Genomic DNA, 14884 nt, shown 5'->3' on the forward strand with positions numbered 1-14884 from the left:
AGGGAAGTTTTTATGCTCATGTCCTGAATAAAAATCTCTGAAGTTTTTTTTTTTTTTTAAATATGGTATGATTTTTAAAATTACATTTTGATGTTTGATTTGTGCTTAAGTTTTAATGTTTATATGAATGATAATGACTGAAGTGTGAACACAGCTGTCTACTTTTTCTCTAGGTACTTTCAGCTGTTCAAGGCTGGCATGCTAGCTGGTGTCTTTACTACTGTGATAATGGCTCCAGGGGAGAGAATCAAATGTCTTTTGCAGGTAAATAAAGAGTTTTGATACATGGTACTCTTTAATTAAACAGATTCAACTCAGAATATTAGCTGTGCTAAAAGCAATATTCTTTTAATATTCCAATGTAGATCAAAAATGAGATTTTCAGTTATTTAGTATCTTAATGTTGGATTGGATTATGTTTTTGATTTGTTAGAACTACTTTGGTGTGTCTAAATTTACCATACCTCAACACAGATTGAACTGTAATTCTAAAAGTACAAGTTTTGCTAGTAGAAAATATCTGTTTCATCGTCTAGTAAAAAAGCTTACAAGTTGTAATCATGAACTACAATTCAATTGCTGAGGGAGCAATTTAAGTTCTCTTTGTCACTGTTTTCTATTGTCTTCTGCAGAAACACTTGGGAACTATAGCCATTAACAGAATACTTGCTTAAAAAAAACAACTTTTATTTATAAAATTATAGCCTTAAAGAATTATTCTAATAAATTAATATTGTTAATTTTTTTAAAAAATGTTAAGTTAAGTTACTTTGTAATCATTGGAGGAAGCTGAAGGCACCTCTGGAGTTTTTTTTTTCATTGTGCTGTCAGGTTCTCCTTAAGAGTCAGGTGATGAGGTTATGTCAGAGTCAGAAATTATCTGTCCTTAAACTAAAAATCTTTTGTTAATTAAATTAAAACTTCATTTGTTAGTATTGTAGTTTCTAGTATTGAACTATTCACTCAGTTCGCTTGTCTTTATAATTGTGAGACAGCTATCTGTAACAGCAATTTTGTCTAAATCACTATAATATTTTTGTTCTGTATCTCTCATGAAATTAATTTTTTGGAATTTTAGATTCAACAAGAAGCCAATGTTCATGACAGAAAATATAAAGGTCCAGTAGACTGTGCTAAAAAGCTTTACAAGGAGGGAGGAATCAGAAGCATATACAGAGGCTCAGTGGCTACTCTGCTCAGAGATGTGCCAGCCAGTGGGATGTACTTCACAAGTTATGAATGGTTACAGCATGTCCTAACACCTGCAGGTCACGAGTAAGAAGTAATTCATACTTTGGTCTTAAAGCTCCTACAGCTAGCAGCTAAAACATGACTAGAAGAAACAAAATTAAAGCTCAGCTAAAAATAAGAAAGAATATTAAAAGTTATTAATAATTTTTTTTTAAAAGTACATTTCATTTGTATGAAAGACCTATTTATATGATGCTATTACAAGTAACAAATCTTTTTATCTAATATATTTTTGTATTTTATTGATTCATTTATTGATTCATATAAGAATCTGGCATGAGTTTTACCTAACTTGATGTTCTATCAGAGACTTGGAATGAATGCTTACTTTATTATCATCCCTTGATTTCATTTTGTCCAGCAATCATAGAATTTTATATCGACATATTTTTTGTCCCCTTTATATACTAAGTACATTCACCTTTAAAATAATAATGGATTAAACTAGTTTTGTTAGCTCTAATTGTTCTGATTGAGACTTACTTATTCAATTAATGCCCATGCCATTGTACATTTTTCAGTCGATCAGAGATGAGTATAGGCAGAACACTATTTGCAGGTGGGATGGCAGGAATATTTAACTGGTCTGTAGCCATCCCTGCAGATGTTTTGAAATCCAGACTTCAGACTGGTAGGTTGAGTTGAATTAATATTGTCTTTTGAAATAATTTATACAAATTCTCATGTGCTCATTAATTATAACCTAATGACATTACTAAGTTGACCTTTTACCTTGTTTTTAAACAACATTACATCTTTTAAGATAATTAAAGAATGTGTAGGCAAGTTTCTATTTTTAACAAGCTTTTATAAACATTTAAATTGTCTATTATTCCAAAAATGAATTATTAAAAAAAAAAAAGTTTTTTTTTAGTCTAAAAAGTATAATTACCAATATAATAAATGGTTCTCACTTCAAATATTACAGCACCACATGGTACATATAATGGTCTCCGTGATGTGTTGAGCCATATAATAAAAGAAGAAGGTGTGACAAGTTTATACAAAGGTTTCACACCTATCATGTTGAGAGCTTTCCCAGCCAATGCAGTAAGTAACTAGGAATACAGAATGACACCATTGTTTTTCAGAGCAACTAAAAAACTGTTTTTTGTTCACATCAAAACACCACAGTATTTACAGTCTAATTTAATTAATAAGATAAATGTACACATGCTGTCAAGTAGTTTTTACCTTAACCTATCCACAAGACCATTGGGGCACCAAGCAAGACTCGTCGACCATGTCCTTCTCCATTCCTTCCTGTCTTTTGCCTTGTTTAGAACCTCTTTCAATGACAGGCCCGTCCATTCTTTTATGTTGCCCTGCCATCGCTTTTTCTGTCTGCCTCTTCTTCTTTTTCCTGGTACTGTTCCCTGAAGGAAGGTTTTTGTGAGCCTCAAAGATCTTGTAATATGGCCATAGATTTGTAGTTTAGTAGTTTTAGTTCTAATAAAACATATGATGGGACTGCACAGTGAAAAGAAAATTTAATATTCTGGTTTTGGAATATGCATAAAAATCTTCAGCCTTGTTTGGGATCTGAGTTTGCAGCCAATTTGAGGAAGTTTATTAAAAATGTGTTATACTATTACATGAGTTAAACAAAATTAAATAACTAAAAAATGTTGGAATACTTACTTTCTTCACCTATCCTTTTTTCTTTAGTCTGTTGGAATGTTAGGGCACCACATATGATCTGTCTACTGTATCTCTCCATTACTTTCTGTTTTTATGCAATTACTAGAATCTCTTGCTACTTTATTGAACAGATTTATATTTGAGATACTAATTGTTAGTTTTCAAAAAAAAAAAATTTTCTTCTCCAGTTTTGTTTTCTTCACCATGATAATAATGTCTTGATTCTATTTAATAGTGTCTTGATTTTATTTCAGGCTTGTTTCCTTGGTTATGAAGCAACCATGAAATTTTTAAATTGGGCAGCGCCAGGTTTATAAAGATATAGTTTAGATTTTTATTTGTATTATACATTATTTAACAATGTAAAATGATAATATCTCATATTATTGAGAATGTAAAAGTATTTTTCTGTATACTCAGCTTACATACATCATTTAGCAAACTTGTTTTATAATTTCAATAAACAATTATTTTTCTGATATAAATGGGTCATTTATTTATACATATATTGTCGTCATGGCCTTGCACTGTGAAAACTGGCACACTAATTGCAGAGGACAAAAGAACAGCGCTGGCAGAAGAAAAGCGTTAGAGGCCCAATGACAGTAGCTTCGGCTGGAATAACCAGTCCAGTGTGCAGACGAACCTTCCGGGCACAGGAGGCTCAAAACCCCAGTGCAAAGCCCTCACTTCAGCCCCCTGGATGACAAGTGGTCATCACCGAAACACAATGGACTAACTGTATACACATCCATATGTTATGAAGCAGTTCTGTAAGGTGGTTATATCTGGAAGTGGTAATGGATATAAGCACTCCATTACCTATAAAATGCTTCAAATGGCAAGTGCCTCAAAAAGCCTTTGACAACCAGTCCAACTCTAGGTCTTATACATCTTAAAATGCAGCTATTTTTGTACAAAAATTGCTTTACCTTACCATGCGTTAACCAAAGTGCAATGTGTCTGAAGCTATTTGCTTGGTCAGCACTAATTGGTGAGTCCCTGTAAAGTTAGGTACCAATGTCGCTGTCATTGAACTATAATAATAATAATTTAAAAAAAAAAAGGAGTTGTATAAATATTAAACTGCCAAAAAGTCATGTGTGATTTTTTAATGACAGATTCTTGCTTAAGATAATTATTTTAACAGGCTGTTCATATGCAAACTACATTATCACTTGTATGCTTCTATATCCGTGGTGAAAGTGTGCCAACAGATTGTGCTCCAAATGCAGTTTCTTGGTGGATAGAGCAAATGAGTCTGCACAATATTGTCTGGCAGAAAAATATTTCTTTTTAAACACTGCCTTCCACTTCAAAAAGCATTTTTCCTTCAGACCAAACTAACAATGGCTCTTAATTATGATCTGTATGCTTTGGAGATCGAATGCCATAGAAGTAAGTATGGCTTCCTAACCAAGTTTGGCAGTACCTCATTGCAAATAAGGTACGGAAGCTTCCGATTAATGTAATAAAAAAAAACCTATAGCAAATAGCTTTCATTATACTTGTGATCGGCAGTCATTTTCTTTAATGTTTTGTTTTTGTTTGGTATCAAGGAAACAAAATGGTGTTAAAACAATGCCTTGGGATTCTTGTAACTATGGACTTCCTGATGACAAATTCATCCATTTTACTTCTAGTAAAACTTAAAACTGCACACAGGTTGTAAATATATTTTCCTTGAGACAAACCATAAATCAAACTGAAAAGTTTGCTGATAAGCCAGACTTGACATGCTAAACAGAATAGTAGTAAAAAAAAAAAGTAAAGTTCCCCTTTCAGACATTGTGGTCTATAGGGCAGATGATGTAAAGGTCATTAGTTTCTGGTACAGACTGGTATTAAATAATTTTTTTTCTTCTCTAGGTAATAGCAATTAGGTTATGAAGTATAAAAAAAAAGAGGATAAATTGAAAGATCTAGGCATTGATTCATGCAAAGTATTGGGAAATACGACTATCACTTAACATTGCTTGAAGTACTGTTACCAATATGGTCATACCACAGTTTGTATAGCACTGCACTAAGTGCTAAAAATTCCTGTCAACCTAATGACATCACAATTTTCATTTCTTTGGATATTCTGATAAAAAGAAAACAAATTGTTTTGTTTTATATATGTATATAATAAATGGAGTTTAATATTAATAGAACATTTACAGGCCTCTTTCATACACCAATTATCAACAAAATCATTTCTGACAAGTGAAACATTTACATAACATATATTAAAAAGTAACAGTCATACAATACTTATATGTAATATCTAATTGTATTGTTGGAAAATAATTAAAATAAAAAAAATATTTTAATGTGAAAGAAATGCCGCCAAGTCTGAAATTGAAAGAATATGATGGCTAGTGTCACACTGGAAACATCCGACCTAAACAAATAACAATTTCTGAACAGCAGTGTGGCAAATACCAACAAGAACTTTTACACTACATTTAAATTCCTAACAAATGAGGGGGGAAAAAAACACTATGCACTGATATAATTATGTACAGAATAATTTATGTTGCTAATGTTCTTTTAAATTAAGTATAAAACACTCAATACACACTTGTGCCCAAAATAAAACAGTCACTTCTTAGGTTAGGCTTCTATTAATGTTTACATCATAGAACACCTGTAGTATTGATAACTGATACTGGTAAGCTTATCATGCAAGCTAGAGAGATTTTTTTGTTTTCATTTGCTAGCAAAAACAAACTAAAATAAATAGGATTAAAAAAAAGATATGCTAAAAATATAAAGGAAAAAAAAAAGCTAAAATTTAAAACTACTTTCCACCTGGAAGAGACCCACAGATACGACTCTACATTTCATCTTGTATGCCTCTAATTATAACAATGGTAGTCACACATTAACCCATGATTGCATAAAAACAGATTCCATTGTTGTACATATCCTTGATATAAGTCAAAATTAGGATAGCACTTCTATGGTTTAAATCTAAATGTTCAATTTAATGTTTAAAACTTATTTGATGATCTTTATTTTTTAACTACACATTTTTTCTTAAAAGAATCAAATAAACTGAAAATAAATTGATAAAAACTGGACCTCACTTATCAAAACCAAATGTATTTATGACCAGCAAGTATTATATCCATGTTTCCTCAATGCCTACATACCACCAACTAAAAATAGGATTACATTGCAGGCAGACAAGAAAAATAATGAGTCGTTGATAGTCAAAAGGAAAAGTATCACAAATATTCTTCATCATCACTTCCATTCTAGAATGACAGTAATACAGTGGTGTCAAGAAAAATAGCAGCAGATACTTCTATCATAGTAAGGCTGTGAATGTTTCCTCAGACCTGCTGTTACACTTGCACATGGTAGAACTATTGAACTCAAGGAGAAATACAGCACCAATCCTAGAAAAATAAAATATACATATTTCAATTCAGTCAACTTTAAACTGCCTTGTAGTTTATCCAAAAGATGCTGGGTGGTATTATGTTTTTTGGACAAGTAAATATTCTTACCACGAATTACATTTTTTTTAGTCTGAACAAAGGTGTCACAGAGAAAAAAAAAGAAAAGAGGGAATAGCTTGCCACTGTAATAAAAGGGGAAATAACAGCGTGTGCTGTTCTAGCCTCAGTGAACAGAAAAATAGGAAACTTCCATTCTAGATCTATCTACTATGAACTGTGATAAAAATTATAAAGGTTGCAATCTATTAGAAGAGTAGCAGAGTCAGTATAACCAACATTATTTAGTTGTTATTCTTAGTGGGTTTATTTATAAAAAGTGTTTGGAATTTCTATTCCTGGATTTATTACATTCATTTTAAAGTCATGCGAAGGCTTACATATATTTTGACAATGCTAACATATTAAACTGAACCAAACTTGACAGTAGGCAATGATTTAGTTAGGCTTGGAATACAAGAAAAAAACAAAACACAAAATTTTGACAAATAATACACACACAAAAAAAGTTTGTTTTTTTTTAGGCCTGACAAAAACCAACACATGTATTAAGGAAGTTTATCCTTCAAGTCTTCTGTTTAATTTTAAAATGTTTTTTCTTCATTAGATTGATATCATGTTGACAAGTTAACCAAATTCTCAAGGGCTGGTTTAATACCAATTAATGGATGCAGAGATAGGTAAACAAACACTGTCATGTCCACAAACATCTAGGCCACACAGTGATGTTTAATAGTCAAGAACTATTGATGCATGTGCAATTTCTTTTTCACAAATAACCAAAAATAAGAAAAAATATGATTAACTATAGTTCACAGAACGCACATACCATCATCCTGAATAATAGAAACTAAACTGGAATGTGTTAGAAATTTTTCAGAAATTCTTCAGCACTTATTCTGGCTCTAGAGTTGACAGCCAGCTTGAGGAAATTAATTTCTTTGTCTATTTCCTCCATGAAGTGAATGATAAAGTCCACAAGTTTATGCTTGTACATCTGTTCTGTGTGGAAGTTGGTGATCAAGAAGCTGATGTCATATCCCTTTGGGGAAAATGAGATGAAATATTAACACACATCAATGTGCACACACACACATATATTTACAACAACAGTTTAAGATTATGAGAATGTAATAAGGATTGTTATTTTTATTTTTTTTATTAGAGTTTTTCACACTTAAAAAAAGAAAAATCATTTCTAAGACACTAAGTAAAGATATTATATTTATTGTGGCAGTGGTGGTCATCCGTAATTATTTTTTTCTTTAATATACCTCCCAGATGTAAGTTTGGAAACTCAATCCATACTAATTTAAAAATAAAACAGCCACTCACTTCAACTTGTTTTCGTCTTAAGATAGCAAAATTTTCAGCTCTCATCATCATGAATCGTGTGAACTTGTGACATAAAATTCTCTCTATCTCATCAGCCTAAAGTACAGAAAACAATTTTACACAATAAATCATCTTATTTGTATTCTTCGACTTTGTGAAGTACAATTTTATACCAGCAAACAAGGTAAATTTTTTTTACAGTAAAGGGAGTAAACTACCGGTATGTCAAAGTCATCGTTCTGATATCACATGTAAACAGTTTCATCATATTGACACCTTTGTTATAAAGAAAAATAAAAGTTTTAATAGTAAATAGGAAGTAGGGGTGGGGTAATTGTAACTGTATCGAACTAAGAGCCAAACAATTTACACCATTACTAAAGTCTGCATACAAATCTTGTACAATAATTCATCATATAGCATATTGTCTGCAAGTTTCTCAAAAACTCGATGCAGATACAAATTAATTTGTAACACTTTGTTACTAAATAGAAAGCAGTGATTACCAACCCTTTTAAAAAAGTAATACCATCATGTACTGAAATAAGCTGCAAAAAAGCCTCCAGAAATCTTTTCACACTCTATTTCAAAGACAATTAAAGAATCAATAACAAATTGATTTTTAAAAATTCTTACAACACCTGTTTAATTGCTATGCTGATTCGTAAAGAGTTGATGCTGCCTTCTATTAATACTTTTTCTCTTTCATTTCGACTGATGACTATTGGGGTTAAAAGTAGCTCTTTATTGCTTCTGAAATCCACAATAAAAAGGATTTTAAAATACCATGTATAATTACATTTTTAATGTTAACAACAATAAATCTGTGCAATCAGCAATATTTTTCATCAATTATTTTTGTTTAGCGCGCTTTCATGCCTTTAGCTTCCTCAATGCGCTGATATGATCCTATCACTTGTCTGGACCGGTTGAAAAAAGGGGAAAGGGGGGGGGGGGGGGGGGAGAGAAGAGAGAATTATCTAGAAAAATGTTATCCTGATCTTTTTTGAATTAAATTTAATAAAAAAATACACTAACCAGTGATGGGCTTATGAAAACAGAAGGTTTTTCAGTTATTTTTTGTTAATTAAGTGATGACCTAATTCTCTATATAAATATCAATTATATTTTTTTTTCCTTCTCTGGTACCAAACAAAATAAATAATTACCAGTTGTTAATTAACTAATTGGTTAATTTTTATTGATTTTTGTTTTGTTAGGTACAAGAAATATGTGTAAATTTTCAACCTGATCCAAGATTTGGGGTGGGAGAAATAAGTACATCTTTTTTAAAAAAAATTGAAACCCTGATAGATTTATTCATGCAACATGAGCTCTTATGTAGTTTACTCTGTTAGTTATTGGATGGCTGCCTGGTCGTGCGGCTTGGGTGCTGGACTATCATCCAAATTTATCGATGGTCCCAGGTTCAAACCCTGACCGCTGCCATCCCCCGTCATCCTACGGGAGGTTTGGACTAGGAAGTAATTATCCTCAACTCTGAAGGAACATCCGAAACATGTAAAACATTTTACAAACATTTTACAGATTCCAAACTGAAAAGCTAAAACTATGAAACTATTAGGAAGAACAGTTTGTTTTTTTTTTAATTGCAAGGTTAAATCATGTGATCAACATCTTTGTACATGACTGAAAAATAATTGGTACCAATTTGATCTTCTAAGCTAAACCATGGTGTAAAATTGCAGTATAGGTTCCAAAGTTAAAACATTTAAGTGCCCAAGACAATTTTTAAAAATCCTATGGTTACATTTTTTTAATGAAACGATATCAAATTAGAAGGTGCTGGCATATTTGAACAGATAATAAATCCCATTTACAATTTTAAAAATTCCAAATTAATATTTATTTATTAACAATGGACTTACTTTACTTCCACTTCTGGCTTGTTGTGTCTCTCAACATTCTGTGAATCAAAGTTCTGAAGACAAATGGCTGCATTAAGAGTTTCTCTAATAGCATTTAAATAAGGCTTCAGAGTGGCAGCCTTTTTGAAAAGAAAACATATAAAATAATAAAAACATTTCTTAAGATAAAATTCTTTTAAAGGAAAAATTCAAGCAAAACAGTTGTGAAGAATTTACAAAGCATGTAAAATTTATCTATATAAAACAGAACTCATGGAGATTTATATATATATATATATATATTATCAAGAGAATATCCTTCGCTAACAAAAATTATTTTTTGCTGCTATTGAATTAATAATATGACTTTACAGTGACAAAATGTTTTAGAATCACTCTCAACAAACAAAAATTGAGCAAGGACTATGATTTGAAAACCACAGTCAAATTACAACTTAGGAAGAAATAATACTCAATTGCACATACATGCCAAGGATTCCCAAAAACAAATCCAATATTTGATTTCATGTATATATATAATATATAAATTTTATATGTAAAAAGCCTACCATACACCAGTTGTTGTTTTTTTGTAGCTAAAGAAAGTCTGATTTGGTTTAAAAACTACAAAGTTAGATCTCTGCTTTATTTATAAATCAAAATAATAACCAACAATCAGTTTTACAAATTTTCAGAAGTAAAGGCTAGGAATTGCACTTGAGAGAATAAATTATATCACCAAATAATTAGTAGAAATTTATAAATAGTCTGCAGCACATTCCCAACTAGTTATTGCTAACATTTATTTATTAAATAACAGTTCAACAATGATGGTTTTATTACTACTAGACTGAAACCCAAAAGCTCCTCAAAAATATCAGATTTAAACAAATGTACTTGAGAAATTAAAAAAAAAAAACCACTGTAAAGATTGTGGCATCCTCTTTAAAATGAAACACAGCCCTTGCATTAATATACAGTAACCAAGAAAGCTATGGACAGCAAAAACTTGGGCCTCAGCACTGGAAGAATAGCATGCCATACAAAAAATGGCTGGCTCCTCTACCATCAAAGCGAAAGCCACCTTAACCTGTGATATATGTGGATGGGAGTGTCTCTCCAAAATAAGGTTCCACAGCCAGATGAAGAAGTGTTCTACGAGATGAACCATAGTCGTTACCGCTGAATGAGGCCAGCATATAAATATATACTATATTATTGTAGCTTTTTATATAGCGCTACTTTCATGCTTATAGCATGCTCAGAGCATTTTTGGTCCAATCCCATTTGTGGATGGGGTGTGTGCCTTTAAGCGCTCAGTAAACACAACTAATATTATATAGCTCTATAGATCTACTATTAGAGTCTAGAGACTAGTGTACTAGAATCTATCTCATCATTACTCATCTACTAGATCTTGATATAAATATAGTTTATAGATTTCTAGAATCTAGATAGTAGATAAAGTCTATATCTCTATTACACTATTAGTATTAGATTAATTAATTATTAGATCTAGATCTAGAAATCAAGATCTAGCAGAATCTAGCTAGAAGTACTATGAAGTAGAATTAATTTAAAAAGTATTTTAATTCTCCTAGGACTAGGACCTAGAATGGCTCTAGACTCTAGAGAGGTCCTAGACTCTAGATCTAGCTAGGCTAGAGTCTATGATGTCCCAGTCTTAGTCTAGTCAGTCTAGAGTTTAAAGTTTAAGTCTAAGTTCTAGAAACTAGAGTAGTAGAGTAGACTAGATCTTGAATCTAACACTCAGACTGTTAGTAACAGTCATTTCCATCTTTGTTATAAAAAGGCGTCTAATTAGACACTACAAAATTGTAATGTTTACATTACTTTAATTATATTTCCTCGTCTGACTAATCTTTAAGTAAACAGTTTTAAACACATTTCTTCCAAAATTTATTGTTAATATTTTTTATGATTTTAGTTTACAACACCGGTTTGCATCTCCTCTCTCTAAATATAGAAATAGGCCTAGATAAACCTAAGAGTTTATGCTATGAAATTTGATAAAGAACATGATATTGATAATCGATTTACAAAGAAGATACTTGCAAGAACAATAACATTAGGTTTTAATTAAAGAAATAACAGAGATACCACCCACCATGATGATACACGGAAGAAGATAAACGCACTCAAGGCCGGAAATTACGTCACTGTTAAAGAAATAGAATAGTCTCCCTTTAACACAGATTCATATTGTTGTTTTTTTTCTTCCCTAAAAACCAGTGTTTCTCAAAATTTTACAAGTGGCGCCCCCACCCAACCATGATATGTTTTAAGACGCCCTTAAATATAGGTGAACAGTGAAAGTTCTCTTAGAAGGGTATGACAAGGAATGAAACAAGATGAACACGATTTTTGAGGAAATTTCTATTGATTAATTCTTGGATCCATTTACTAGAAATGTATTTAAAATTATCACATTTAAAGTTGTTCCGTTCCTTGCTTTGTGTGGATACAGATACACAGTAGGCCATTAGGAAAAGCCCTTTCATTCAGAACACTTTCTAAGACAGTGATTTTTTAAAACCCAATATTCAGCTTATTTTATAAAATGCAGACGTTATTTCAAACGAGTTACAATTTTAACTCATGTTTCCTTTTTAACAAAGTTTATTAAGAATACACATCACCATAAATGATAAGCCCATATGATATCGACCGATGTTCTGAGTTCTGACAAAGAAAAAGAGAGGGGGCAAAGACAATTATAAAAAAAAGTTTCTCAGTAATTAGATAAAAAAAAAGTAGGCCTAGATAAAAAAAATCTTGCACTGTAAAGTTAAATTATACCAAGAGAAATCAAACATTTATGTTGTTAATTTTGCTTGAAAGTGTGGTTCTTTTTTGCACTTAATTGGAATTCTTTACTTTCAGAGACGTAGATATCAAGTAACGTAGTCGTATGTGTCGCTGATCCAATTGGCCAGAACCACATGGCTTCCTATCAAGGGTCTAGTGTTTGAAGACCGAGTCAAGCCAAGTTGTGCTTGCTGAGTGCCCACAAAGCTGATACTTTTTTTTTTTTCGAGTCAAATATTGAAGTAATTGTGTTGACCAACTTGTCTGGAAAACGGGTGGTCGGTAGCTTATCACAGACATCACTATAGAGCCTATTTCAATTAATTGGCAAAGCTTTATTTTTCAAGTCTATATACTTAAAAAATCTTGTTTAGATTTAGTGAAGTTCCCCTTTGAGATCTTGCGATCTAGACGTCTATAGGGCAGATGTTTCTGTGGCACAGGGTTAACGAAGATGTCATGTGGCCAGCACAACGACCAACCGTCTTTAGTTTTCACTAACTAATATCAGGTGGACTCAGAGGCGCCTTGGATATCCCGAATTTAAAAAATACCAGTCTTCACCAGGATTCGAACCCGTATCTCCGGTTCGGAAGCCAAGCTGTTAACCACTCAGCCACCGCTTGAGTGACAGGAAATGGTAACTGAAACATTTTTAATAAACAATTTGTTTATAATCAAGAAAGAGTAACACTTTACCATTATTACGATGACTATTTTTTCTGCTGATTTAATACTTTGTTTTCATGATTTCCCCCTTCCCAATACTTCTTGAAGCACTCAGTTGATTTCGAACTTTGTGAGCTAATGCCTTCTCAGGCTTCTCAAGCCAACTCGGTACCCACTCTACTAGCGAAGAGTCTATGAACATCGAATATTGTATAGTTTTCTATTGTGTCTATTTCATGTTTGTTGTCACTAAGGTTAAGACGGCAGCATAATATAAAGGGGACTAATTCAGCGTATACCAATAACTTCAGTCAAATACTAGTTCATTCCCTTGTTTGAGATATTACCAATAGTTTTTTTTTTTTATTGATTCTTGTGTTGTCAGATGTAAGAAATTTGTGCAAAATTTCAGCATGATCCAAGATTTTGTGTCGGAGCAATAATGAGTACAAACTTTTGGCTAGACAGACAGACAGACAGACAGACAGACATGTAGAGTGAGTTGGTATAAACTTTGTAAAAATAGTACAAACAAAGTAAAATAATGTCCCACTGGCGGATCCAAGGGGTGCGGTAGGGGCGATCATTCATTAGTAAAATTAACTCTTTATGTCCATAATTATTTTCCTCTTTTCGATAATATTATTCGTTTTGCTCATTCGTATTTCACTATTCTGTTATGATTAAAACTTTAATAAATTTTTTGTTTGTTATCAGAAAATGTTATAGTTGGTATTAAGTTGTAGGAGAAAACATGCTCTTTTTACACAACACAAATTGAAAGTTTATAAATCCAAAAACAAAACAAAAACAATTTAATTTAATGGGGGGTCAAATCAACGTTGGCATTGTCAACTAGGAGAGAAAGGGTTAAATGAAAGAGAGTGGTACCAGGTGGGAGGGGCGATTGCATACCCCCAATACCGGAAAGACTAACAATATTTTTTTTCTTGTATTTTAATGAATAAATTACAAAATAAAAAAAAAAACTGTCACTAATATACGTTAAATATGCTATAAATTAAATTCCTATTTCGAGTCGCCCCCAACTTTAATGTCCAAGGCAATTATTAGCAATAATTATAAAAAGGAGAGAGGACTCTTACATGATTAATAGTTTTCATTCTAAAATATGTCGTCTTAAAACAGACCAGTCAAATATGGCGACAGAGTCTATGTAATTTCGCATGAATTTATCATACTTATTAAAATATAGACTTTGTTTTGGAAAATTTAGAATTCATGAGAAATTTTGAAGTACAAGAGAAGAGTTCTGAACCCAAATATTTTTTTCCTGGTCACTTTTTCCTCGACCTTTACTCAATCTGAGATTTTTCTATTGTATAAATAACTTTAGGCTATAATTCACACTTTAAAATTGAAACCTATGAATACAAAACACAAAACAAAAATTGAGCAGAATCTAATTGGTCTACTTAATTTATCCTTCCTCTTCCGAAATGAAAGCTAATTGGAGGCCCTAGGCGAAGTGAAAAGTGTGGCCCCAAATGATATAGATAAACAAAGAAATTGAGACCGAAAAAAATACACAATGAATTATAAATCTTCCCGTATCTATATCTGAGTAAAAAAACAACAAACTTAATAAGTTAAGTTCATATAACGCTGATAGCACGGCTTTGCTTCATAAACGATTTATTCTCACCGGACAAGATATAACGTTTCGACATTTCACCAAAAGCTAGAAACAATTCTCTTCTAACCTATGTAGTCAAACAGGTTGATCTAGACCAGGGGTTCTCAACCTGTGGGTCGCGACCCCTTGGGGGGTCGATTGACGATTTGCCAGGGGTCGCCTAAGACCATCGAAAATATGGATTA

General features: G+C 32.0%; 2 protein-coding genes across 5 annotated transcripts in view; one reads left to right on the top strand and one right to left on the bottom strand.

The window, feature by feature from the left end:
* Positions 1–7093, top strand: part of LOC106054135 (mitochondrial carnitine/acylcarnitine carrier protein-like) — a 28265-nt gene extending 21172 nt beyond the window's left edge. For both annotated transcript variants that reach the window (XM_013209884.2, XM_013209885.2), the window contains exons 4-8: positions 174–264; positions 1079–1275; positions 1773–1882; positions 2180–2301; positions 3147–7093. In XM_013209884.2, the coding sequence (XP_013065338.1) occupies positions 174–264; positions 1079–1275; positions 1773–1882; positions 2180–2301; positions 3147–3209 (583 nt within the window). In that variant the 3' untranslated portion in view covers positions 3210–7093. The remainder of the gene's footprint in view (positions 1–173; positions 265–1078; positions 1276–1772; positions 1883–2179; positions 2302–3146) is intronic.
* LOC106054136 (actin-related protein 2/3 complex subunit 4) lies at positions 4998–11727 on the bottom strand. Of its 3 annotated transcripts, none has more exons than XM_013209887.2 (6): positions 11673–11727; positions 9566–9684; positions 8318–8429; positions 7677–7772; positions 7171–7383; positions 4998–6281 (listed from the first exon to the last, which is right to left on the bottom strand). In XM_013209887.2, the coding sequence occupies exons 1-5, from the start codon at positions 11673–11675 to the stop codon at positions 7207–7209; spliced, it is 507 nt and encodes a 168-aa protein (XP_013065341.1). In that variant the 5' UTR covers positions 11676–11727; the 3' UTR covers positions 4998–6281; positions 7171–7206. The 3 variants fall into 3 exon arrangements, with proteins under 3 accessions (XP_013065341.1, XP_055881804.1, XP_055881803.1); XM_056025829.1 differs by lacking the exon at positions 11673–11727 and adding an exon at positions 11313–11381; XM_056025828.1 differs by lacking the exon at positions 11673–11727 and adding an exon at positions 10635–10730.
* Positions 11728–14884: the final 3157 nt, after the last annotated feature.

Source organism: Biomphalaria glabrata, chromosome 4, assembly GCF_947242115.1.
Source record: "Biomphalaria glabrata chromosome 4, xgBioGlab47.1, whole genome shotgun sequence".
Lineage (NCBI taxonomy): Eukaryota > Metazoa > Mollusca > Gastropoda > Planorbidae > Biomphalaria > Biomphalaria glabrata.